The 23,004-nt window shown below is 42.6% G+C and overlaps 4 protein-coding genes across 6 annotated transcripts; 3 read left to right on the top strand and 1 right to left on the bottom strand.

The window, feature by feature from the left end:
- The first annotated feature begins 162 nt into the window (after nucleotides 1-162).
- ccdc152 (coiled-coil domain containing 152) lies at nucleotides 163-5,838 on the top strand. 2 transcript variants are annotated; one of them, XM_084382656.1, is made up of 8 exons: nucleotides 163-408; nucleotides 873-975; nucleotides 1,471-1,539; nucleotides 1,955-2,019; nucleotides 3,031-3,166; nucleotides 3,506-3,633; nucleotides 4,280-4,381; nucleotides 5,570-5,838. In XM_084382656.1, exons 1-8 carry the CDS (start codon nucleotides 346-348, stop codon nucleotides 5,696-5,698), a joined length of 795 nt encoding a protein of 264 aa, XP_084238782.1. In that variant the 5' UTR covers nucleotides 163-345; the 3' UTR covers nucleotides 5,699-5,838. The 2 variants fall into 2 exon arrangements, with proteins under 2 accessions (XP_084238782.1, XP_084238781.1); XM_084382655.1 differs by having other exon boundaries at nucleotides 870-975.
- A 181-nt stretch (nucleotides 5,839-6,019) lies between these two features.
- Nucleotides 6,020-11,894, top strand: nim1kb (NIM1 serine/threonine protein kinase). 2 transcript variants are annotated; one of them, XM_084384026.1, is made up of 4 exons: nucleotides 6,020-7,308; nucleotides 7,800-8,101; nucleotides 9,776-10,044; nucleotides 10,447-11,894. In XM_084384026.1, exons 2-4 carry the CDS (start codon nucleotides 7,828-7,830, stop codon nucleotides 11,203-11,205), a joined length of 1,302 nt encoding a protein of 433 aa, XP_084240152.1. In that variant the 5' UTR covers nucleotides 6,020-7,308; nucleotides 7,800-7,827; the 3' UTR covers nucleotides 11,206-11,894. The 2 variants fall into 2 exon arrangements, with proteins under 2 accessions (XP_084240152.1, XP_084240151.1); XM_084384025.1 differs by having other exon boundaries at nucleotides 6,020-8,101.
- A 687-nt stretch (nucleotides 11,895-12,581) lies between these two features.
- On the bottom strand, nucleotides 12,582-14,292 carry LOC311275023 (growth arrest and DNA damage-inducible protein GADD45 gamma-like). The gene is made up of 3 exons (XM_084383156.1): nucleotides 13,966-14,292; nucleotides 13,632-13,839; nucleotides 12,582-13,516 (listed from the first exon to the last, which is right to left on the bottom strand). The coding sequence occupies exons 1-3, from the start codon at nucleotides 14,106-14,108 to the stop codon at nucleotides 13,403-13,405; spliced, it is 465 nt and encodes a 154-aa protein (XP_084239282.1). The 5' UTR covers nucleotides 14,109-14,292; the 3' UTR covers nucleotides 12,582-13,402.
- Nucleotides 14,293-19,823: 5,531 nt separating this feature from the next.
- Nucleotides 19,824-21,283, top strand: LOC311274611 (growth arrest and DNA damage-inducible protein GADD45 gamma-like). Its single transcript, XM_084382425.1, has 3 exons — nucleotides 19,824-19,930; nucleotides 20,049-20,256; nucleotides 20,371-21,283. The coding sequence occupies exons 1-3, from the start codon at nucleotides 19,830-19,832 to the stop codon at nucleotides 20,482-20,484; spliced, it is 423 nt and encodes a 140-aa protein (XP_084238551.1). The 5' UTR covers nucleotides 19,824-19,829; the 3' UTR covers nucleotides 20,485-21,283.
- The last annotated feature ends 1,721 nt before the right edge of the window (nucleotides 21,284-23,004 follow it).

Here is a 23,004-nt window from a genome sequence, read left to right as displayed (position 1 = left end):
AATTTTGGTGAATTAACAATAACATGAGTTTAGTGAGACAGCTGCCTTTCAGGGTGCTACATTATTTAGGCATACATGTAAATCTCCATACACACAGACTTTGCTCTGAAATGTTGAGTAAGTTAAAGTAAGTGTACTAAAATCATATTAAAGCAGCTCAGAATGTACTCACATTACATTCCACGGTGCACTAGCCCAACAAGCGCTGCTACTTACCAGCTCCTGCTTAGCTTTAACAACTGCGTAGCTCGCTTATAGCTAGCTGAGATTTTAACGTGATTTTAACGCTGAAGCGGGAGTATTATTCATCTTTTACAGTCGTTTGGTCTTCCTTTAACTGGCAAAATGATAAAGCCAAACTGTGTTAACCTTGACACGTTTATGGAGAAGTTCACTCAACTGGAACAGGTAAGTTACTGTCAGCTAACTAGCTTAACTCACAGATGCTAACGCTAATTACGGACGTCCGCCATTTCTGTTATCTTGACGGTTGTTTCCGTTTTTGCGACTTTATGAGCCTCACTAAAGAGTCAAAAGTATGAAAATGGGTTGAAAGAAACATCCCTCCTCTGCAAATAGATAATTACAAGGGCTCAAGGAAAGTGGTAACCTTAGTCATAATTTTACTGTTTCAAAGAAGTTAACTTTATGTGGTTAGCTGTGTGTCAAGTCTGTAATTAGCGTTAACATGCTAGTCACTTGCTTCTGCATTTTTTCTCTATATTGTATAATTGTTGCTACTGTTACAGCAGCCAAGTCACATAAAAACACGAGAGAAACTGAATACTAACGAAATCCATGAATGATAAACAGTAAATGCACTAAAATAAATTAAAAACTCTGAATATACACTGAACTCTGATCACCAGAAGATCACAGAGGTTAATGGCAGAAACAGCATGTTGGATGTCATGCTGGAGGACGCCAACAGACTCCTGAAATTCTATGTGACCAAGGAGAAATGTGTGAGTGAAGGTGAGTGTGTGTCCTCTCCTGTGAGCCTGGAGCTTTATCTTACTTTTCACTGCAGTGTTTGTTTTCTGAACTGTAAAATCCCTGTGGTGCTTGTGTTGGTGTTTGTCTCCCTCTGCTGGTGATTTGTCCAAATGACAGCCCTGACCTGGTTTCCTTCAGTTTTCAGTTCAGGGAAAAGAAATCTTAAAAACAATGGAAATATACACATGGACTGATATATCAGGGACCTTCTTATACAGTGTACAGCAGGTCAGCATTAGTAGACAGTGCACAGTGTCAGACTGGTAAATATTAATTGAACCTGCAGTATTTGGACAAAACGCAGGATGGGTGAGTTTGAGTTTCAGCAACATATCAGATCCATTTAAGCGGTGTTATAAACTGTATGTCCCTAATTGAGTTGTTTTATACTGGAACTTGTTCACATGTATGGCATTTATAATATAAAAAACACAACATGAAAAGTTGCTAATTCTGTTGTCCTACCTGTTGCAGAGAAGGACAGTCTTCTTGTTGCTGTGAACAGTCTACAGCAGACTCTGCAGGCGCAGTGCAACCTAAGAGGTAAATGTACTAAACTACTGGACAAAACCACACCGGTGTGTGTGTGTGTGTGTGTGTGTGTGTGTGTGTGTGTGTGTATGTGTGTTTGTGTGTGTACATCTTTGTGTCATGATAAGAAAAGAAAAGAAATTTCCTGGATATTTAAAAACTCGAGGATGAAGGAATAAAAAATACACAGGGCAAACCCGAAGCACTTTTGCTGCACAAGTTTACCACTAATCCCACCAGTCAACAACAAAAACTCCCAGTTCTGTCTTTAATAGTGTTGCTTTGAAGTTATATTCTGTTTGATATCTATTTAGTATTATTTGGGATCCATAATCATTAATAACCCCAAAGCACCACTGTTATAGTAGTAAAATTACACATGAAATTATTTGTCAGGTTTATATCATGAAACTGTGTCATGTTGTAGTGGAGAATGAGAAGCTGAAGAAAGATATGGCCGACCTGAAACAACAGCGTGAGAGAGCGGCAGAGGTAAGACCTGACACTGACACACAAGAAGTAAAATTAAAAGGTTTCCCTTTCCGTATGTGGCCTGTGGATGAGGTCATGTTTTTCTATATCTTGGCATGTATGTTAGTAACGTTCACAGACATTTATTCATCTTTTGTAGCCCAGTTATTACGTTGATAATCAAAACGATCATATGGAAAATCCCAAATATGTGTGATTTGTTTAAACTGATGGTTCAGAAACAGGGATTTGGGGGAATTTTACTATTTTTTCCACTTTCCCAGCTATAAACTAATAAATCCGTTTAGACAGAGCTTTATTCATGTGTTTGGTAACTTCTGAAGTTATATCGAACAGCAGTATTAGCTTGTCTTGGCTCAATTGTCGAGATCAAATAACAAAATAATGATCCCAGGTATCCAGTTAAGTGAGTGTAACTGAGCGTGTAAACTGAGGAGGTGTCTCAGGGGAGGCCCAGTCTCAGACCCCTGAATTATGCACACACCAATATTAAGCTTTGAGAGCTCTGCAGTCACTCCTGAGGATAAACAGTCCATCCAAAATGACAGTGTGTCATTTTCTATTGTATTGATATTCTTTTAATACAAAATACAGTAAAACTGATCATCAGTCAAAGCTAGAGCAGCAAAGGCCAGTGTTCCTCAGACAGGAATTCATTTTTGGTGACAAAATGATTTGATGTGTAGCATTTTCTTATTATCAGTGTCTAATGTGCAGGGTTAATATAGATGTATGTTATGGAACAGCAGTGACGTGCGTCTGTTTTGTCTGGTTGTAGAAAAAACTACGAGGCAGAAGCACTTTTCAGGTTTTTCAGGACTGTAACTGTAGCTCAACGCTTCAATTTCACATAATGTTGACTGGACTCTCTCCAGTCTTGCCCATACTTTGAAGCTCTTTTGTGCCTTTCAAAACCTCAGAACTGGGTAGCATTTCCAAATGTTTCTCAAGTAGTATTTTTAACTCCACATCAGTCAGTGATGTGGTTTGTGGCCTGTTTGTTGTCGTCAGGACAGAGAGGCTGAGGTTCAGCAGCTGGTCAGTGAAATGAGAGCGGAAGGAGAGCAACACAAGGGGGCGCTAGAGACTGTGAGGCAGCAGTGCAGGAGGGAGGTGGAGGATGTCCAGAGACAGGCTGTCAATCAGTGTAAGAGCTCACAGAATGCTTCATACACTGAGATGTAAGATGTTCCAGGGAATAATAACATTATACACGCAAATAACCTCCTTACAGCCCCAAAGTCTTAATGCAAGACATAAACAGTGGATCAGATATATCCTGAAACTAATGTTGAACACTAATGTTGACATTGTGGGAGTTCATAACAAGAATAAATGAAAGGTTTGTCTTGATATGAGCCCACAGCCTCAGAGCAGAGCAGCAGAACAGAAATGAATTAAGACAAAAACAGAGAACATCAAAACAAGTAAGTTAAAGATTGCTCAGCGTTTGTCCTGTGCCTGTCGATGGTGTACTCCCCAACAGTGGAAGCTAAAGACGCTGAAGTAAAGAAGCTGCTGGAGAAAAAGGATGTGGACGTGGAGGAGATGAAGAAGAGGCTGAAGGAGCAGGAGAGGGAGAGGCAGAGCGAGCTCCTCAAGTCACAGATGGAGGTAAATGAAAATCTACACTGTGGAGGAACTGATGAACCATGTATTGTAATAAATAAAAAGGCTGTTTCAATCATTAATATTTATTTGCTGATATGAAGCTCATGCTGATGAATAATATCTTTAAGGACCTGTCAATCGAATGCAGTTTATTGAGGACAGTGATGGGTGTTCTGCAGGATTAAAGTGGTTAATAGTTTGAGTAAGACTGTCTGCAGAAGAGAACAGCTGAAATGTAATTTGAATATAGAGCTTCAACAATTAGTGGATCAAGAGAAAATGAATTGACAACTATTTTGTTTATCCATTAAATGTTTCAGTAATTTCTTTAAGCAAATATCAAACATTACATTCTCAAATGTGAGGATTTGGTGCTTTTCTTTGTCGGTTATGACGGCAAATGAAGAGTCTTTGGGTTGTGGACTGTTGTTTGGACAAAAGAGAGAAGATGGAAGATTTGTCAGATTAAACAATAATGAAAATTGTAGTTGCAACGCTAATAGACAACATGACACTGTTCACATCAGTTTCAAGTATTTTCAGGAAAGCTCATTGAAATGAGCAGAAGTCTTTTCAAGTCAGTATAATCCTGCTGTGGACTGCGCCTCTCTCTGAGCTTTTTGGTGTTCTGCTCTGTATGTTTTTGCAGTTTGGTGCGAAGTTAGCCAGAGTTCAGAGTACAGCTCAGTTGAGCCGACAGCAGCAGCAGCAACACGGCTCCAACCTTCTTCCACAGAGTGTCTTCAAGAGGGTGAGCAGCTCACACTGTACCTTCACATCCTCTCTTTTTTCATTACAGAGGCTGACTAACAAGTTACATTACAATTTTAAGTGGTGATCAGTTTGTATCTCGAGGTCTTGGTGAGCAGGAATCTGTCTCACATGTTTGATCCTGCAGCATGGTTTAAGTTTGTACGGGGTGTCCTTGGCCCGCAAATCTCAGCGAGCAGAGCGCTGAACAAAGTATAAGAGATTTGACCTGAAAAGCCTCATCTTGTTAGTCCCACCTTCTTAGTAACTTCAGGCTACATCCCACTTACCAGAATGCCTCGTCAGCTTTGTAATATGCCTGCAAGACAGAAGTCTGTCAGAGAAAGTAGCCTCGTGGGTATTCAGACTTTAATTTTTAAGTCACTCAAGTTCATGGATTTGACCACTGTAGTGATTTATTCACCCTAAGCAGCTAATGTGCTCACTGTACAAACATGGGCTTTAGCTAGCTAGCAAGGTAAGCAACAAACATGTGCGTGTGTGTGTGTGTACACAAACCATGCTTGAAACTCCAGTTTATTGTTATTTTCTTCTTGCAGCCCAGTCACCAAAATAAAATAATGTCATCTTATGTTTCTGCAAATAGCAGCTACATCAACAGATCCGTGGAAAACGTACTTTGCCAACATTTGTTCTGCCCGTTGTTTTCACTACTACAAGTTGTTACAACATCATATACACACACATACAATTGCACTGCAAGTCTGAACACAAATCAGTTCTGTTGAAGGTTAGCAAAAGATTGTCAGCAGCTGTTTCTCTTCCATCATCCAGTTATCAGCCAGTTGATTGTGTTTATCAGTAAAAATATCAAACCTACTCAGGTTGTAGCTGTTTTTTTCTGGTTTACATCTTTGTAAATTCAATAGTAATTTGAAGATGAGAAATTGTGCATTTTTCATCATTTTATGAGATAAAGAATAATCACTAGTGCTAGCTCTAAAAAGAAATGATAGCAGTCAGTACCTAGAAAGCACACCACACATGATTACATTACTAGATGCAGCACTCACAAGAATCACTGCATATCAGATTAGGAATGAGTGGGTGGTGTTTTTATAGGACGTCACCGTCAGCTGTGCTGTTCGGAGAAATGCGCTGCATCTCTTGTTTATGTTGCCTCTTTCTAGTGTTTGTGTGTGAGGATAATCTGTGCGTGTGTCCTCAGAAGCTGCAGTTCTTCCAGGAGGAGAAGAACAAGGAGATTGGGGCTCTGCGTCAGAGAATCGCAGAGCTGGAAGAGAACCAGCGTGTCTGCAGCCTCAGCGACGGCCGTCTGAAGAAGAGAAAGATCTAATTTGTTTAGAGGCTAACAAGCTGCTGATCTGTCAGCTCTGCGGGTGCACAGAGTCACAGAAGGGGCAGGAGTGACTGAAATGTTTTTAAATTTGCAGATTTGTCTTTCAGGTTAATTTAAAAGCGTTTCTTTTAACTATGCTTCTATGTTGTGCACCGTCATACTTCATTAGGTCTGCAGTTTCAGCACCCAGCGTGCAGGTGACCAGTGCGCAGAGAACACATTTAAACACAGGCCGTATTCCTGTCTAATGCTTTAATCTAATCAGACGCCTGCATGGGAGGGAGGGAGGGAGAGGGGGATGGCGGGGGAGGCATAGACGCACTTCAGAGTGAATCAGATTAATTCCATTCAAAGAAAAAATAAATCATTCAACTCATCTCTTCTTTTTTCCTTGGACAACATGTAGTCTTTATATTTTGGAAAGGAAGAGCTCTTGAACTCAAATTCTTGTTTTTCCATCACTGATGATTAGAAAAGCAAACGCTTGCAAAGATCTGCTTTTCTCAGTAGCCTAAAAACTTTTAAGTCTACCTGAATAATTCATGAAGAATCTGTTTCTTTATATGGACCAACTTTGATTTTTACCAGCAGAGTAGAGCGTTCAATGAGAAAATTCATAGTGCTGCAGTTATTATACACTCCTGCCTGACTGGTTTGAGCGCAATACCAAGCTCCATATCTGTGATTGATAATGCAGCAGTCAGCCTACACGCACTGCAGCCCAGTTGATACTAGACTTCGTAGCTCTACCAATACATCTGTGATAAAACTAAAAGTTGTTCGCACAACCCCTGTCCCTCCACTGCTCCTCACAGGGACAAAACACCTGAATGAACATGCGCTGCCAGGTGAAGTGTTGACCTCATGCTTTTTAATCTCTTTATCTCTGCTGCTCAGCCAGCGTCTAAAGGGGACAGAGAGCTAATCTCAATGGGAACATTGGGTAATGCCATTGCATAACGTTTCATCTTCACAAAAGCCAGGAGATCACCGAGATCAACCTTCGCTGCAAACATAGTCGATTCTCTCACACAAGGCCACTCTGCTCAACCTGCAAACTAAAGCATACTATATATATATACGCTGCAGATACGAACAAATGTGCACATTTGTCGTCTTTTGCGTCACGTTGGCCTCATTTTTGTCGCCCTGAACTGATGTTAGTTGTTTGAAGAGATTGGGACAGACCTAAATTAAAACAGGATTACGGTTCATGACACCACCTTAATCCTCCGTCCCTCAGCGAGGAGTAGAGGGTGAGTGCAGGGAGAGGTGAGCTGTGAGGGGTGTGGCCAGCGAAGCCCGTACAGTGTGTTCACTGGTCTGATGGCTCAAACACATGGTTGCCCCCTACCCTTCAGTGTTTTTGTCCATCAGCGTACTGTACTCTGTCAGAGAGCACAGAGGAGCAGACGATGACGGCAGCGTTCTGCTCACGAGGACAGGACTTTCTGCAGGGACACAAACTGTGTTAGGCTTCAGCATGTAAGTGAAGAAATTGAATTTTTCTGGATGTTGCTGTGCCAAAAGAACAACTTACTTTGTACTGCTGCATGCAATGGATTCTACCACCTTGTTTTGATGCAGAGCAGCAATTTGGAAACTTGGTAAGAAAACAGGAATCTTGTTTTTTTCATATTCTTCATCTCTGTTTGCAGCTAAATGTTTCTAGTAAAAGTACCATAATATAAGTACACAATATTGCATGAGACCGCTAAGAATTTGTATTTGTATTTGATTTTAAAAGCATTGAAGTGTAGAGAAGATTAGTTAGTGTAGAGGTTCTTTAGGGGAAATTTAAAGGGAAAATCACGGACATAAGGTTTTAAGTAATTAATAGGGAAACATGATCGCACCAGTATATGCAGCGTTTCAAATGACTACTTCCTCATTAAGATTTGATGCTGTCATTGATTGTCATTGATTTACTAAAGCATCTGGTCTCACAAGTTAACCCTTTCTGTATACTGTATTTTACAAAACAATGAATATGGCTTTTTAAACATCCCATCAGCATTTTCAGGGGGTAAAAAGTAACTACTGTGTGTCCAAACCAAAGACAAAGCAAAGACCTAACGACATTATTGTGTTTTTAAAGATGACCTTGTCTCCAGCCTGCTGCAAACATGCCTGGAAGCCAGTACCAGGTGACGCTCCCCAGGTTCCACCACAGCACCTACAGTCTGACGGACAGCTCCGAAATCGGCCCGGATGATGAGGAGGCCGATGGCTCGCTGCGCCTCACCCCTCTGCAGAAGCTCACCACCAGCATGTGCAAGGACGAGAGTACGATCAAGGAGCTGATCATAGGCCGCAGGGTGGGCTTCTACAAGGTCCGCGGGGAGATCGGCTGCGGGACCTTCTCCAGGGTCAAACTGGCTTTTCATGCTCTGACTAAAGGTAGGTGTACATTCAAAACAACAAAGCACCTGTAATTATCCATCCCTAAAATCTCTCTTATATATAGAGTCACATTTCCTTGGCCTGTGATAAGCCTTCACTATTTAGCCCTTTTATGTACAAAATAAGAGCGACTCAGAACACCTTGTGAACATCTTAAGGAAAGGGATGAGTGTTTATTCAAAGTTAAACGTGATGCCAGTAAACAACATAGAAAAAAAAGAAAAAGACCTGCACACCTTTGTTTATAGAGTTCAGCACAAGCCTAAAACTGAGACCTGAACCCAGCCCGTACTTGTGTCCTTGAGAGCAGACCCACTTCTACTAAATCCAACAGATATTGTCACATTTAAGAGCAAAGCTTAGACTGAAAGGTATGAAGCTCGCTTTATTTCACTCATCATTATGCAACCACTGGCTACACTCTCGGTCTCAGGCCGCTCACGTGGGAATTTCACGTGTTCTCGACATGACATGCACAGATACAGACGATATGCTCAGTCTCAAAGAGAAATTTCTTTATAAGTTACATTGAGGAAGTAACCCAAACCCAAGCTTTATGCACCTGAACAGACCCCATTGGGTTTCAGGTCGGAAAGCAGAACCCTAGTCCATAGTACGACTGCAGCACCTGTTTACATATTTTTGTCAATGTTTCATCTATAAAATGTCATGTAACTAACCAGTATGATCATTACTGATGCCAATCATCACTATGGTGAAACAGCCCATTATAAGTTTCTATAGTAATAGTAGGTGATGTTTTTAAATGCCTTGTTTTGTCCGACCAAACAATCTGACAGTTGATACAAAACAAAGGAAATTCTAATATTAGAGAAGCTGGAAACACCAACCCAGTCACCCAAATACATGTTGGCAGTGTACGTCTCTGCAAACCACGGAAAAGTTTTAATTTTTTATTTTTTTTTTAATCTTGTGACAGTGCTGTGCTTATACCTGGTTACATTCAGGTATGAAAAACACCTGGTCTGGGTCAGGAAAAGATCACGTTTTCTAATAACAACATCCAGTGGTTTATCGCATCCACATTTTGAAACGGTCTTGAACAGTGGCCTCCGTTTGAAAAGCCATCTGGAACAATGGTCTCTCACTTGAAACACTGTCTCAGACGGTTGTCTCGTGCTTCAAATGCCATTTCTAATGATGGCCTCTCGCTTGACACTCAAACAGCGGTCACTTGCTTGGCAGCCGTCTCACCTGGTTGTCAAGACACACCCATCACCTTCCTCCTCCAGACAAGTCAGCTCATATACTTAGTATGTAATATGTAATCTAACTGTGATGAAACCTACTGTTGAACTGTTAAATATAATATGAAATGTACAAATTGATCTGTGGTTTGCAGAAACGTACAATGCCAATTGTCACTGTCCTTCAATAACTTTTGAAGTCTGTCCAACAATCCACTTTACAATAATATGAAACTTTAATTTAAATATAAACTGGATAAATTGATTACATAATCACTGGATTATTTTCTGTCCACTGACTTTTAATTTCAGTTTAAGTTATTTGTTGTTGTTTTTGTTTAGCTTCTAGTGTTGTACAAAAGTTCCTAGTAGTTCCTACTTTGTAGAAGAGTCATTTTACCCCTTGTTGACAGCTAGACTGCTGTGTAATGGTTTCATGTCCTTCCATTTGTCCCTCCCATAGACAAAGTCGCCCTGAAGATCCTGGATAAGACCAGGTTGGACTCTCAGGCCCAGCGTCTGCTCTCCAGGGAGATCAGCAGCATGGAGGTGCTCCGCCACCCCAACGTGGTGTACCTGTACGAGGTGGTGGAGATGCCGAGCCGCCTCTACCTGGTGCTGGAGTACGCTGGAGGAGGAGACCTTCACAACAAGATCTGCAACGAGGGAAAACTGTCTGACAACGCCAGCAAGATCACCTTCGCCCAGATCCTCTCTGCCATCAAATACATGGTAAGTGACATAGAAACAGGTCTGAGCTCAAGTTTCTGGTTTCTTTTTTTCACATCACGCCGTTTTATTCATTTATCACAATAAGTCGTGTTAAAATAAGATAGTTTTGAAGCACATAAGGTTAAGACAATTCTGTTGCTTTTATTTTATTTTTCAGCCCTTGGGCTCTGGGAAACTGTGATGAGTATTTATTCCCTTTTAGAACCTTATACACAAGAGTGAAGCATCAGTGCAGAACATAATGGAGAGACACAACAATCAGTCAGCATTATATCTCTCCACATCACAAGTGTTCATGCAGCTGAATAAACACAGGTCTGCTGGAGGACGGACTCCACAGGGCAACCTGGAGCAGATGTATTTTGATTGATATTGATATTTCTTCTATATTTTGATGTGCAGCACAGCATCAACGTCATCCATCGGGACCTGAAGGCCGAGAACGTCCTGTTCACCAGCAGCGGCTGCGTCAAGGTGGCCGACTTTGGATTCAGCACGCGGGTTTCAAACCGCAGTGACGCCCTGGACACCTTCTGTGGCTCTCCACCCTACGCCGCCCCGGAGCTCTTCAGGGACGAGTGCTACCAGGGGCCCCCAGTGGACGTGTGGGCCATGGGGGTCCTGCTGTTCTTCATGGTGACCGGCACCATGCCGTTCCGCGCTGAGACCATGGGGAAGCTGCGGCGCTGCATCATCGACGCCGCCTACACGGTCCCTCCGTGGGTGCCCGGGCCCTGCCAGAGGCTCATCAAGGGCATCTTAAAGACGGCCCCCGCGGACCGTTACGCTGTCGACCAGATGCTGGGCTGTGATTGGCTCTTACCTGTGGAGTTTCCCTGGTCGTTGGTGCCTTCCGAAACAACGAGCTCTTTGCAGAGCATGATTGACTCGGAGCCCTGGGGCCTGGAGGAGGAAGAGGAGGAGGTCAGGAGCTCGCTGGAGGAGCTCGGTATCACCGCGGAGCACCTCCAGAACAATCAGATCAAAGACAGCCGCAGCCCCGTCACCGGGGTTTATCGGATCCTGCTGCACCGAGCCCAGAAGAGGAGGGGCTGCGACAGTCCCCCAGTGGTACGAGGGATGGTCAGGGACCCCAAGAGGGAGGGGCTCCGGGCCTACAGGGGCCTCAGACACACCTCCAAGCTGTGTGTGCTTTCATAAACAGACTGAAAGAGACGCTTCAGCAGTTTTTATACACACTCCTTCTTTTATACGAACACAAAACTAGTAGCAGTAGTGATTTTTTATTGTACATTTGACTTTGTTTAAGTGTTTTGTAGTTTTTACTGAAAAATACATTTAAGCTTTTGATACATTTGTTTTATTCCTTCCAGTGCAACTGTTTGGTGTAGCCTAAGGTATATATAAAAGTGCCTGATGAAAAAAAAGAAAAGTCAAAGTAAAAGCATCCTCATACATTCAGCTAAAAAGTGTTTTGCCTTTCTCAAATGATTTGCTTTGTAAGGATTTTTAGAGGCCTGAAGATGTAAAAGTATTTATTATGTATAAGCAGTATTTTAAAGAAGAAAAGCAAAAATGAGAGAAATGTCAGAAAAAATGAAAACGTCATGTTGTGTAACTTTTGTTCCCAGAGTCAGAGAGCCATGAAAAGATAGACTGCAGTGATATAAAACTAAAAACTGCATTGGTATAAACTGGATTTCCATCAGCAAGAGAAGTTTCATGCAAAATATATTTGTGCACCTGATTTCTGCTTTTCAATCCTCCTGTGTGCACAGTGGAGGTTTAGTGAACAGCATTGTAAGTTTGTTAAAGAGAAATCTCACAGACACTTAAACCAATTCTGTCTGCTGAAAGGATTCTTATTGTTCATGGAAAACTAAATAAAGTGGTGAAAAAGAACTGATGCGTCACGCAGATTTCATTGTTGAGGCGCAGAGCAGGTGGCTGCTGCTGCTGCTGCTGCACCCAAACAGAGCTGATCTCGCGTCTTTGTGGCCTGTTTACCAAAGTTTCACTAAGTGCGTGCGAGTAAATAATAGTCCCGACGGCAGCTGGCAGGACACCAGATGATACTCGGGACCCCTCTCCGTGTCCACAACCGGCCCAAACCGGCCAGACCCAGCCCGGCTGCCCCCTCTGGCACTGAAAACCCAGTAACCCCCGGCTCCTCCCAGCCCTGCCCTGCCCGACCCCCACCTTCAGGAAGCGGCAGATGGCGCAGCTTGGCTGCGGAGACATCTGCAGGCCAGACAATAGGCGCTCTGTGCGGACCGCTGGAGCTGACAGGCCCAGAGCTCCGCTATTGTGCGCTGCGCCATACACATGCAGATGAGTTCTGCTGGAGGAGGGACCCAGTTTTTTTTTGTGTTTTTTTTTTTTTACTACAGGGCAACATGGAGCAGATGACAGGCCTTAGCGCCTTCCATGCAAATCTGCTGAGTTTTAAACTTTTGTAATCACCCTCCTCCCTCTGCCCCCTCACCACCTCCTGCACCCAAACACACAACACACACACAACTCACAGCATAGACCCCGCTTTATAAGAGAAAGTGAAAACACGTCAAAGCAAGAAATATGATATTTGTGTTTTTTATTAATCATTTTCCACTTGATTCCAACAATTTCTACTGTGAAACTCATCATGGTATAAATTAATTTGTTTCCAACATTGTTCCATCAGGATCACAACATCTCGAGTCAGATATTTTAACATTTTTAACATTTGTTTTCAGTATATCATGACAGTGTTTATAAGAAAATCTTACAAATTCTCATCATTTTTAACATTAACTTAATTTCGCCATTTTCTAAAGTAAAATCTTTAGAGAAAAGACTATTTATTTTTATTTTTTTTTTCATGTTTTTAAAGAATATTCTTGTCATCATTAAATTTCTAAAGTGAAACCTTTAGAGAATTAAGACAATTCTGGAAAGTGGGAAACATTTGCGCTGACTGCAGCTGTTGTCATGCTGCTCAGCGAAGAGGACGTCTTTAAAAAGTCCCTTTTTAAGAGCGCCTCTTTCTCAGCACCGCTTCTTCTCCTGCTGCGCGTGCTTCAAGATGCGACATCTGCTCTGTGGAACCACAGGACGCAGAACTCGCTTCTCCTTCCTCTCCAAACCTCATCCGCACAAAGAATGAGGGTCGATGTGTCGCTCTTGTGGCATACCTGACCTCATTCACATAAAGAATGAGAGTCATCTTGGCATGGACGGGACAAGAGGCGACGGTTCACGGGGGGCCCCTCGGGCCGGCGCCGTGCTGCCTGGACGGGAATCCTCCTCAGGAGTATCCAGGGATGAGCAGAAACAGGGTCATCCTGTTCATAAGGATGAGTATTTCCAGATAAGATGCTTTACAGCAACTGAGCAAAGAGAGGAGCCGAGTCCCAGATCAACGCCCGGGGAGGCTGATCTCAGGAACCCAGTCGTTCAGACGGCGGCTCTCCTCACAGAACAGGTGCAGCTTCTCCAGAGCTGGGTCCTCCCAGGAACCTTCAGCTGGGTTCTGTTCACACAGGAAGAGGAAGGAGACGTTAGTCACATGTTTCTTTCTTTCAAAAAAGCACCACATAAAGACTTGTGAGATGAGAATATAATCTGCTTAGCGGAGCTCTACATACCGTGATGAGGACGCAGTGGGCGTCTTCGAGCTGGCCTGCCTTGTCGCCAACAATCTCAGCCAGACGCTGCATGTCGCTCACTCTGACGATGCTGATGTCGTTGTCGAAGCAGAAGGACTGGATGAGGGTGAAGTGGATCTGCAGAGCGATGTCACACTCAAACTCCTCATCCACAGCCAGGACGCAGAAGGACACACTGTCCGGGTCACTGTGGAGACAAAGGAAAAGAAAACATAAGAGTCCATCCAAAAAAAACAACAACATCCAAACTACAACACATGATTGATCAAAATACAGAAAGCTGTAACTCTTGAGCTGAGAGTCTCATACTTACAGGTTCATAACTTTAGCGCACTCGTAGACACCCACGGTGAGGGAGTCGTTGTCTTTAGCAGACTCCAGGACCTCCTCCAGGGCTGTGCCGGTGCACTGAGCACGCTCGGCGGGTTTCTGGATCAGAACTTCCTCAAAAGTCATGATGAAGACGATGTAGATATTCCGCAAAGGGAGAGTTTGTAGAGAGTTTGTACGGAGAGTAAATCCGAAAGGGAGCAGAGTGCCTTCAAACCTGCAGCCTCCTCCTCTTATACCCTGCAGCTCGTGCGGAGCATTGAAAGCGCTGCGCCCTGATTGGCTCGGGCTGAATGGTGTATTGGTATGATAATGCCATTGTCACACTCCGGCTCGTGGCAGATTGATGGGGGTCATCGAGCCACGCACGCTCCCCCCCTCCGAGCGCTGCAGCCTGGCCCGAAACTAAAAATAGCTTCATTAAAAAAAGAAAGTTTGATCACTCTGCAGAAGTTTAGTGCAGATTAGAGAAAACACTGCAAGTGATTGCAGCTGCAGAGATGCACGCTGCATTAATTGCACTTTTCCATGCATGAGTAAGAGCTCTTAAACGTGCACAGCAGCTCAGGTTGTCCTTTTTGGAAACACAAAAACTAGTCACAGACCAGATTTGTCCCCATGAGCCACATTTCAGTCTTTAAAAACACAAAAGAATACACTCCTCCTTATGAAAACTCAACACACTCTCATACTGTTTCTTGCATTAAATATATTTGGTGATTCTGTTTCAGCAACAACACAGAGAAAGTGTGAGGCGTCCCCTCCCCCCTCTCCGCGAGCAGCAAGAGAGAAAGGGCAGGTGGATGATGCCATCTGTGGACTAGAGGCTGGCCATAAAACGGCCCCATTGTGCGCGCAGAAGCCCTCTATTATCACAGAGCCCCATACAAATGCAAATGACCAGCGCGTGCCAGAACGCGGTGCGTGCTGCGCAATCTGCACTGCTGGCCCATGCGGACCACGTGGCCATCAGCTGTCCAGAAAATCCCTACTCGGTTTTTATTTATTTACTCTGGGGAGTTCAAGGGCCACACGAACTGAACTCTGCAGGAACACTTGTGAAGTTTTTATTGCACTTTTGTTTGTTGTTTGGTTCTTGGATTCCCCAAATGTCTCCAACTGTTATTTTAAAGTGATTTCTGGCAACTTTTTGTTGATTTCCGATCAATTTTAAGCACAAATAAACCCTTACGCACAGCTCTTTCTCACCATTTCCACTGACTGAGCTGTTTCTCTCCTGCAGTCCGTGCTTATTTGATTGTATTCAGTATTTTCTGTGCATGTATTCACTGAATGATTTGAAATATAATTGTTTCTGACAGTATTCTATTCATTTCCAAACACTTTTACGCACCACAAAACTTTTACACACAACTGTATTTAATCTGCTTCACTAAAAGAACAGGTTCATCCTGCAGCTCGTGCTTATATGGTTATATATTTTTTGTTTTTTTTATGGTTTGTATAGCCTCATTTCAAATTAAACTCGTTTACTGACAGCCTTTCTGTTTTTTCAGATCACTTTTACGCACGAAGAAACTTTTACGCACAGCTCTATTTCACCTGCGCCACTAATAGAACAGGTTCTTTCCGACAGCTCGTGCTTATTTGGATATTTTTTATCTGCATAATAATTCAAAACACATCTTGCATCAGGTCAGGCCTGCTGCCGCTGCTGCGTAAATAGAGGGGGGGCTGGAGAGGAGAGGCGTTGCAGGAGACACAGGTTGGCGGTGATTGATTCAGCGCTATTGTTCTGCGGATGGCAGAGCGGCAGATGGAGAACTGTCGCTATGAGGGACCCCCCCTCCCTCTCCACTCTCCTAAACCCAGGTCAACCCCGACCCCGGGGCGCGCCGCTCCATTGTCTACAAGTCTCCACATTCGCCAGCCTGTTGTCTGAGTTTTGATTAAATTTGAATGCCAAAGAGGAGAGCTTATGGTCTAAACTTTCACAATGAAAAGTGTTATCACCAAAAGTTGACCAGACATGTAAAGGCAGATAAAATCAGTGTTGGTTTGAGCTGTAAACACCTGCAAGAATGCAGAAAGTGTGTTCTGTTAAACAACAAAACAAAAACGACCAACTCTTATCTGCACGTTACCGCAGCGACACGATCGTTTGTTTGTTTCTGCATCGCGTTCAGTGCTGCAAACTTATCAGCTCATCGGCCGGCAGAGGGGTCTACATTTGGGCCAAAGTTTGATTCGGATCCAGCTGATACAGACTCAAACACACTGAGCTATTTTAGGAAGGATCAGCTTGCATGGCCACAGGGCAGGCGCGTGCAAATCGATACCGACCTATTGTTGGTGAAGCACATCTGCCAGACGGAGGCCTCCCCGGCAGCGCGCGACAGGTGTTGGTGGTCAAAGCTCTTTTCTGGTGACCTGCGGCGAGGCAGTAAAGAGCTGAGCCTCTTTGTACAGATGGAAAGAGTCTAAAGCTGCAAGATAAGATGATATGGACGAGAAATATTTGACGTCTGGTGTGCAAATATGACTTGGTTTCAGGGAAACTAGGCCAACAGTTTAGTAGATATAGAAAGAGCGCAATAATTACTGATTTTGATTCATAAAAAAATGTATGTTCGAGATATAAAACAAACAAAACTTCAACAAACTTACACCTGATTCCACCTAAATCCGTATTTTGTTGAAATAATCATATTTGCGGCCGAGTGAAAACAGGCCATTACGCACAGCAGGTGCTGCCTGACTTCCTTTGTCCAGCCCTCTCTGCACCTTCCCCCCGGGGACAGATGGTATCTCTCGGTTGCTATGGAGCGTGATGCAGACAGAGAGATAAAGCATGCAGGCATCTCCAGATGCCACGCGCCTCGAGTGAGGCCTGGCTTTACTCATGCAAAGCAGCGGCGCGTGCCACTGCCCGATCTACAAGAAAAGTTCATTCAGTGAAATTGGTCATGAGTTGTAAAAGTCCGTCTGACATCCGATGCAATTAATATGGTCGATATCTGAGAGTTGTGACACTTCGGATGGTCCCAAACTTCATCATAGAAGTGTTTGTATCAGTATACTGCCTCCTCTTCACTTTTCACACACATGCATAGTGTTTGCTTTTTTGCAGTAACACTACAATCATTAATAGCTGGTAAATTAAATGAATAGTTTATTATACCAAACAATGACATGCTTAATAAGTCATTTGTTAAACAATTGTAAACTATTATAAACATCAGCTGCAACATCACAATAAACAACTGCTTAATAAATGGTATTAAAGCATTTCATTGTTTGTTAACAGTGAAGTAACTGTTACTTTCATTTACTGTTTATTAACGATGGTAATTATAGAGTGATAGTGTCTTTGCAACTTTTAGCAAACCAAGTGTGGGGCTGCTGTACTTGAATGTGTACATTTTGTGAATTTTGGATCTATTTTGCTCGCAGCCTAGTTTACATTACAGTGCAGGAACACTCAGAGTTACACTTTTAAAGAGAAACCCCCAAAAATGGGCTAAGAATGTAAAAAAGTTCAAACAGACATGAGGTTTGACAACTAATCGGTCAGCAAGAGACTGAAAGTAACCCTTAACCTTTGACAGATTGTACCTTTAGGGACCCTGAGAGCAGTCAGAGAATGACACTGACTTCTGACATAAATATACTGTAACTGAAGTGAAACCATCAGGAAGTGTTAAATGTCGTGTTTGGTTATTTTGTTTGCTTATTTTTTCAAGACTACAGGTCAGATGTGAGATGATATTTCACCACCGGCCCAGTCAGTCGTTGGCTTCCAGTTACATCTGCACAACATAAAAATCAATCAGTCCTGAAACCACTGTATCGGTAGAACTAACATGTGACAGGATGTTTTTTGTATAATTCTGCACTTGTACTGCTGTATCTCTGTGATACATTGTTGATACTGCAAATGAAGCTGGCAGCACTAACATGTCATTTGACAGTTTAAACTATATTTATATATATAGCTTCTGTTTTCATTGCTTAATGAAAACTCTTTGGGGTCTAAATGCACAGGTTTATCCATGAGTTAAAGGTGCAATACGTAAGAACTGGAGTCCATACTCAAAACGATTAGAGGAGCATTGCAGCATATCACCAAAATAACTGCTAACTGCTGCTAACAGTAGCCACTGTTAGCCAATTAGCTCAGTTAGCTGTGCAGCTAGCGCTTAGGTTTTGGAGGTGGAGCACAAGGGGAGTGTCGTTTTTTACACTGCTAGCATAGGATACAGTGAGAGGGTCAGAGCTAGCTGGTTAGCATGCTGACTTCAGTATATCTCTGCACCACAATACATAGGCGTCATAATGTCATATCAACATTCAGTTGATAGTTTTTGTTCATTTTTTAATGTATTCAACTAAAATTCTTACATATTGCACCTTTAATAAATAAAGGAGTTTGTTTTTATTATCAGAGAACCTCCGAATCTTTGTTAGACTGCCAACCAATACTGTGGACTTCGATTTCAAGTAAACTGGACAGTCCCTGTTTTTTAAATTTTTACTCCACTATCAGCCCTACCCTCGAAGAGCACCTGGTTTTTTACTCCCACATTACTTCAGTTTTGCCCCTCGCCTTATTATTCTTTATAGTGTTGAAACTTGCTCTGTGTTCAATCTCAGCAAGTCTGTATTCATTTTTGCCAGCGTTGCATTATAACTGCATAGTAATACATTTTAAGTTGAACCTAAACTTTTTTAAGTGCAAGGTGGACATTGCATTACCTCATAACAGTCATCTGAAGTCAGACAAAAATGAATGCAGACCAGATGCTCCCTGTTAAGGGTTACACAGCTCAAGCAAATTTCAAGAGTCTGCTAATGGATTTTTACTTTGTATAGAAATGAATGGGAGGCTGGACAACTCAGGAAATACATTTTTAACTTCAAAAGCTTACTTTATAACTGTGTTACCATGCAATTACAATGTGACTTTGACGGAAATGAATGCAGACCTGATGCTCACTGTGATGGATCACGCTGCTCAAGCAAGTTTAAATAGCCTGCTTAATGATTTTGCTGCACAGAAATGAATGGAAGTCAATGGCTGGGTGGAGTGGAAGGGAAAACACCTTGAATCTTGAAATCTGGAACAACATGGAGGGCTGCCTGTAATGTTGAAAAATGACATTAGAAAATCTACAACACGATGGCGTGGTTTGTCAAATGTTAAGCGATGATGTAGAGCACTGTGTATGTGAAAGGGCTGTCGATTAATCTGTTGATTATTTCCTCTATTAACCAATTAGTTGTTTGGTCTATAAATGCTGAAAAAATGTCGATTAATGTTTCCCAAAGCCCAACATGACGTCCTCAAATGTCTTGTTTTGTCTACAACCCGAAGATATTCGGTTTACTGTCACATTTAGGAAGCTGGAATCAGAGAAGTTGGACTTTATTTCTCTTAAAAAGTCACTCAAACCGATTCATCTTTGATCAATATAGTCAGCGATTAATTTATCTGTCAACATAAAGAACCCATGTATGATCCTCATGTGAATGGGGGTTATTGGTCACTTGTAACTCTTCCAGAACTTTGAGGACTTTGACGACGGCAGTCTGCTCTCTCTGTGTGGCTTCATTATAAAGAATCATTTAAAGGTCAGAGAGTTTCTACATCTGATCCTTTCATCCAAAGCTGCCCCCAACTTTCTAAGACTTTTTCTATAGGCACGCGTCCCCGAGGGTGGGGTTGGGGCTGCAGGCCTGTTGTAGCCTTTGTGCCCCAACAGCCAATCAAAGAGTGAGCGTGTGCCGGGTCCTCAGTATAAATGCTGGCAGATTGTAGGAGGCAGCACAAACACTCTTCTCTGGACTTTGTGATCACATCAACTGAACTGTAACTACAGCGTCACCATGCAGTCTCCTGGAAAATCTCTGAAAGAAGCTCTGCACTGTGCTCAGAACGAGGAGCGACTCACTGTTGGAGTCTACGAGAGCGCTAAAATCATGACTGAGTAAGTAGACTAAACATGAAACTTAAAGTTTAAACACAACTTTGGCGTCTTCTTTGAAAGTCCAACATAATCGACTTCAAACAGCAGCAGCTAACAAGACTTTCCTTTGTCTCCACAGTGACCCGGACAGTGTGTCCTTCTGCGTCCTGGCTGTGGATGAGGAGTTTGAGTGTGACATCGCTCTGCAGATCCACTTCACCCTCATCCAGTCCTTCTGCTTTGACAACGACATCAGCATCGTCAGAGTGAGCGACATGCAGCGTCTGGCTGAGATTGTTGGCGACAAGGCAGGCCAGCTCGAAGACGCCCACTGCGTCCTCATCACGGTATGTAGAGCTCCGCTAAGCAGATTATATTATCATCTCACAAGTCTTTATGTGGTGCTTTTTTGAAGAAAGAAACATGTGACTAACGTCTCCTTCCTCTTCCTGTGTGAACAGAACCCAGCTGAAGGTTCCTGGGAGGACCCAGCTCTGGAGAAGCTGCACCTGTTCTGTGAGGAGAGCCGCCGTCTGAACGACTGGGTTCCTGAGATCAGCCTCCCCGGGCGTTGATCTGGGACTCGGCTCCTCTCTTTGCTCAGTTGCTGTAAAGCATCTTATCTGGAAATACTCATCCTTATGAACAGGATGACCCTGTTTCTGCTCATCCCTGGATACTCCTGAGGAGGATTCCCGTCCAGGCAGCACGGCGCCGGCCCGAGGGGCCCCCCGTGAACCGTCGCCTCTTGTCCCGTCCATGCCAAGATGACTCTCATTCTTTATGTGAATGAGGTCAGGTATGCCACAAGAGCGACACATCGACCCTCATTCTTTGTGCGGATGAGGTTTGGAGAGGAAGGAGAAGCGACTTCTGCGTCCTGTGGTTCCACAGAGCAGATGTCGCATCTTGAAGCACGCGCAGCAGGAGAAGAAGCGGTGCTGAGAAAGAGGCGCTCTTAAAAAGGGACTTTTTAAAGACGTCCTCTTCGCTGAGCAGCATGACAACAGCTGCAGTCAGCGCAAATGTTTCCCACTTTCCAGAATTGTCTTAATTCTCTAAAGGTTTCACTTTAGAAATTTAATGATGACAAGAATATTCTTTAACAATATTGGAAAAAATACCATCTAAAGGTTTCACTTTAGATGTTTAACATTGAAAGAAAAATGACAAAAAATGTTAAAATGAAAAGAACAAATGTGTGAATCTGATCTCGAATCTTCAAACATTAAAAGAGAAAAATACTCAAACTGAAAATGTACTTCCTGAAGGTTTCACTTCAGCTTCTTATTATGTCAAATGATATAACCTGTTCGCTTCATATCTGATTGTTTTGTAAGATGAAAGCATAGAAATAAAAATATTTGAATTGAATATTGCTCTCTGACTGTCTGTTGTCTTTATCATCCGAGGTTAAAGTTGTCTAAAGCACAGATTAACTCCCATTTAGACCTTTTCTTTGGCAAACCCGCTGCAGTTTGGTTTGCCTTTTTGACTTTCAGAGTCCTTTTTGGGGGTTTCTTTAAATATTTCCTGCAGTTTTAGTCTTCATGTCATGTCTTTATACATCTCCCAGTATGCATCAGTTTTGACTTAGAATATGCTCAGTACATCCTGGCCTTTGCAGGCAATATATGGATAGAGCAGTGTGTGACACCTGTAATGTAAGTTTAACATGCAAACAAAGGAAATACCACAAATTCCCATCAGTAAACGTGCTGATTACAGTGTCAGTCAGGTGGCTGGATGGCGACCGGGGTGGAGGCGGTTTTGATTGATAATTGTCTCTTCTCTTTTGCTCAATATGGCGTTTTCTATTGGGACAGATGTCATCTCGAGGCTACACAACAGACGACTGACAGTTTTGTCCTTAACTGAGTCGTCAACTTGAACCCTTCTTACAGCTGATTGGATTAAGTGACCACACACTGGGCGCTCATCGGCCTTTCTTCTAAACACTCCACTAAAATCAAGTTCCAAATACATGTAGAATATATGCTAAATATTATGCAGCGCAGTTGCCTCATCAATCTCCCTTTGTACATTTAGAGCACTAAAGTTTAAAGGAAAGGTTTGACATATGAAAAAATGTGCATGCTTTCTCACAAAGAGCTAAAAGATAAAAGATCTAACTTGATTTATCCTGAAAGAAAATGCTGTGCAGCTGCTGCAATACAAAGTAGGAACGAGTGAAAATAAAGAAAAGTGAAAATATAAAATATCAATAAGTACAAGTGTTCAGAAATCAATGAACAGATATTTAAAATCCACATATACACAATATCAAAAGTACAAACATGGTTAAGGGTAGGGCTGCTTCTTGGTGCATATAGATATGTATGAAGTGGCAAATAGCTATGTACAATATCAAATTTCAAGTACAGGTATATCATATGACATGATATTGTATGTAATGTGCCATTAATGCCCATAAATCAGAGAGTTGAAATGATTGTGATCCACAGAGAGACAGTAATCCAGAGGGAAAGAGAGAGATTAAACAAACCTCAGCACTCTCTACCACTGCTCCCACACCAGGCCTCTAAAACATGCAGCTAGAGACAGGAGGCAGTTAGCCTAACCTAGCATTGAGGCTCGAAACAGCCAACGTGGCTTTGCCTAATCTGTGCAACAGCTAAAGTGTGAAAAGGACAATTTGCACTTTTATGGCTGCGCTAACCACCTGCTAGCTTTAGCTGCATATTTACAGCACAAACTTGAGAGTGGTCCGACTTTGGAGAGAAAGTGATTCAGTGTATCTCAACAAGAAGCTCCTTTAAATAAATGGTCAGAAGGATCAAACGACGACATCAGTCTGAGGCTGTGTTGAGGCCGACATTAGCTTATCACAGGCTGCTCATTCATTTCAATGACTTTGTTGGCATAGCAGGGCAACGACGCTGACTCAGGTACAAAAGTGCATTTACTTACTATAAACGAACAAATTGGCAGAGCTCTTGACACATGAACTATGAGTTCAGATGTACTTTTAAACAACATGTTGACTTTTTTAAACATTAGAGAAAAACAGGCTGGTATTGTGAGTTGTGGCATGGTGAGTACAAAAAGAGCACAAAAGAAGTCCTACAGTTCAA

This window comes from Pagrus pagrus, assembly GCF_965226575.1.
Source record: "Pagrus pagrus genome assembly, chromosome: 19".
NCBI lineage: Eukaryota > Metazoa > Chordata > Actinopteri > Spariformes > Sparidae > Pagrus > Pagrus pagrus.
The sequence above is the reverse complement of the archived record's forward strand: the minus strand, read 5'-3'. Positions and strand labels throughout refer to the sequence as shown.

Coding starts and splice junctions, on each gene's coding strand:
- ccdc152 (XM_084382655.1), top strand. CDS start 346: ATGATAAAGCCAAACTGTGTTAACCTTGACACGTTTATGGAGAAGTTC. Junction 409..869: donor AGTTCACTCAACTGGAACAG/GTAAGTTACTGT, acceptor TCTGATCACCAG/AAGATCACAGAGGTTAATGG. Junction 2,020..3,030: donor AGCGTGAGAGAGCGGCAGAG/GTAAGACCTGAC, acceptor TGTTGTCGTCAG/GACAGAGAGGCTGAGGTTCA.
- nim1kb (XM_084384026.1), top strand. CDS start 7,828: ATGCCTGGAAGCCAGTACCAGGTGACGCTCCCCAGGTTCCACCACAGC. Junction 8,102..9,775: donor TTTTCATGCTCTGACTAAAG/GTAGGTGTACAT, acceptor TCCCTCCCATAG/ACAAAGTCGCCCTGAAGATC. Junction 10,045..10,446: donor TCTCTGCCATCAAATACATG/GTAAGTGACATA, acceptor TTTGATGTGCAG/CACAGCATCAACGTCATCCA.
- LOC311275023 (XM_084383156.1), bottom strand. CDS start 14,108: ATGACTTTTGAGGAAGTTCTGATCCAGAAACCCGCCGAGCGTGCTCAG. Junction 13,840..13,965: donor TGCGCTAAAGTTATGAACCT/GTAAGTATGAGA, acceptor TTGTCTCCACAG/TGACCCGGACAGTGTGTCCT. Junction 13,517..13,631: donor CCCACTGCGTCCTCATCACG/GTATGTAGAGCT, acceptor CTGTGTGAACAG/AACCCAGCTGAAGGTTCCTG.
- LOC311274611 (XM_084382425.1), top strand. CDS start 19,830: ATGCAGTCTCCTGGAAAATCTCTGAAAGAAGCTCTGCACTGTGCTCAG. Junction 19,931..20,048: donor AGCGCTAAAATCATGACTGA/GTAAGTAGACTA, acceptor TTGTCTCCACAG/TGACCCGGACAGTGTGTCCT. Junction 20,257..20,370: donor CCCACTGCGTCCTCATCACG/GTATGTAGAGCT, acceptor CTGTGTGAACAG/AACCCAGCTGAAGGTTCCTG.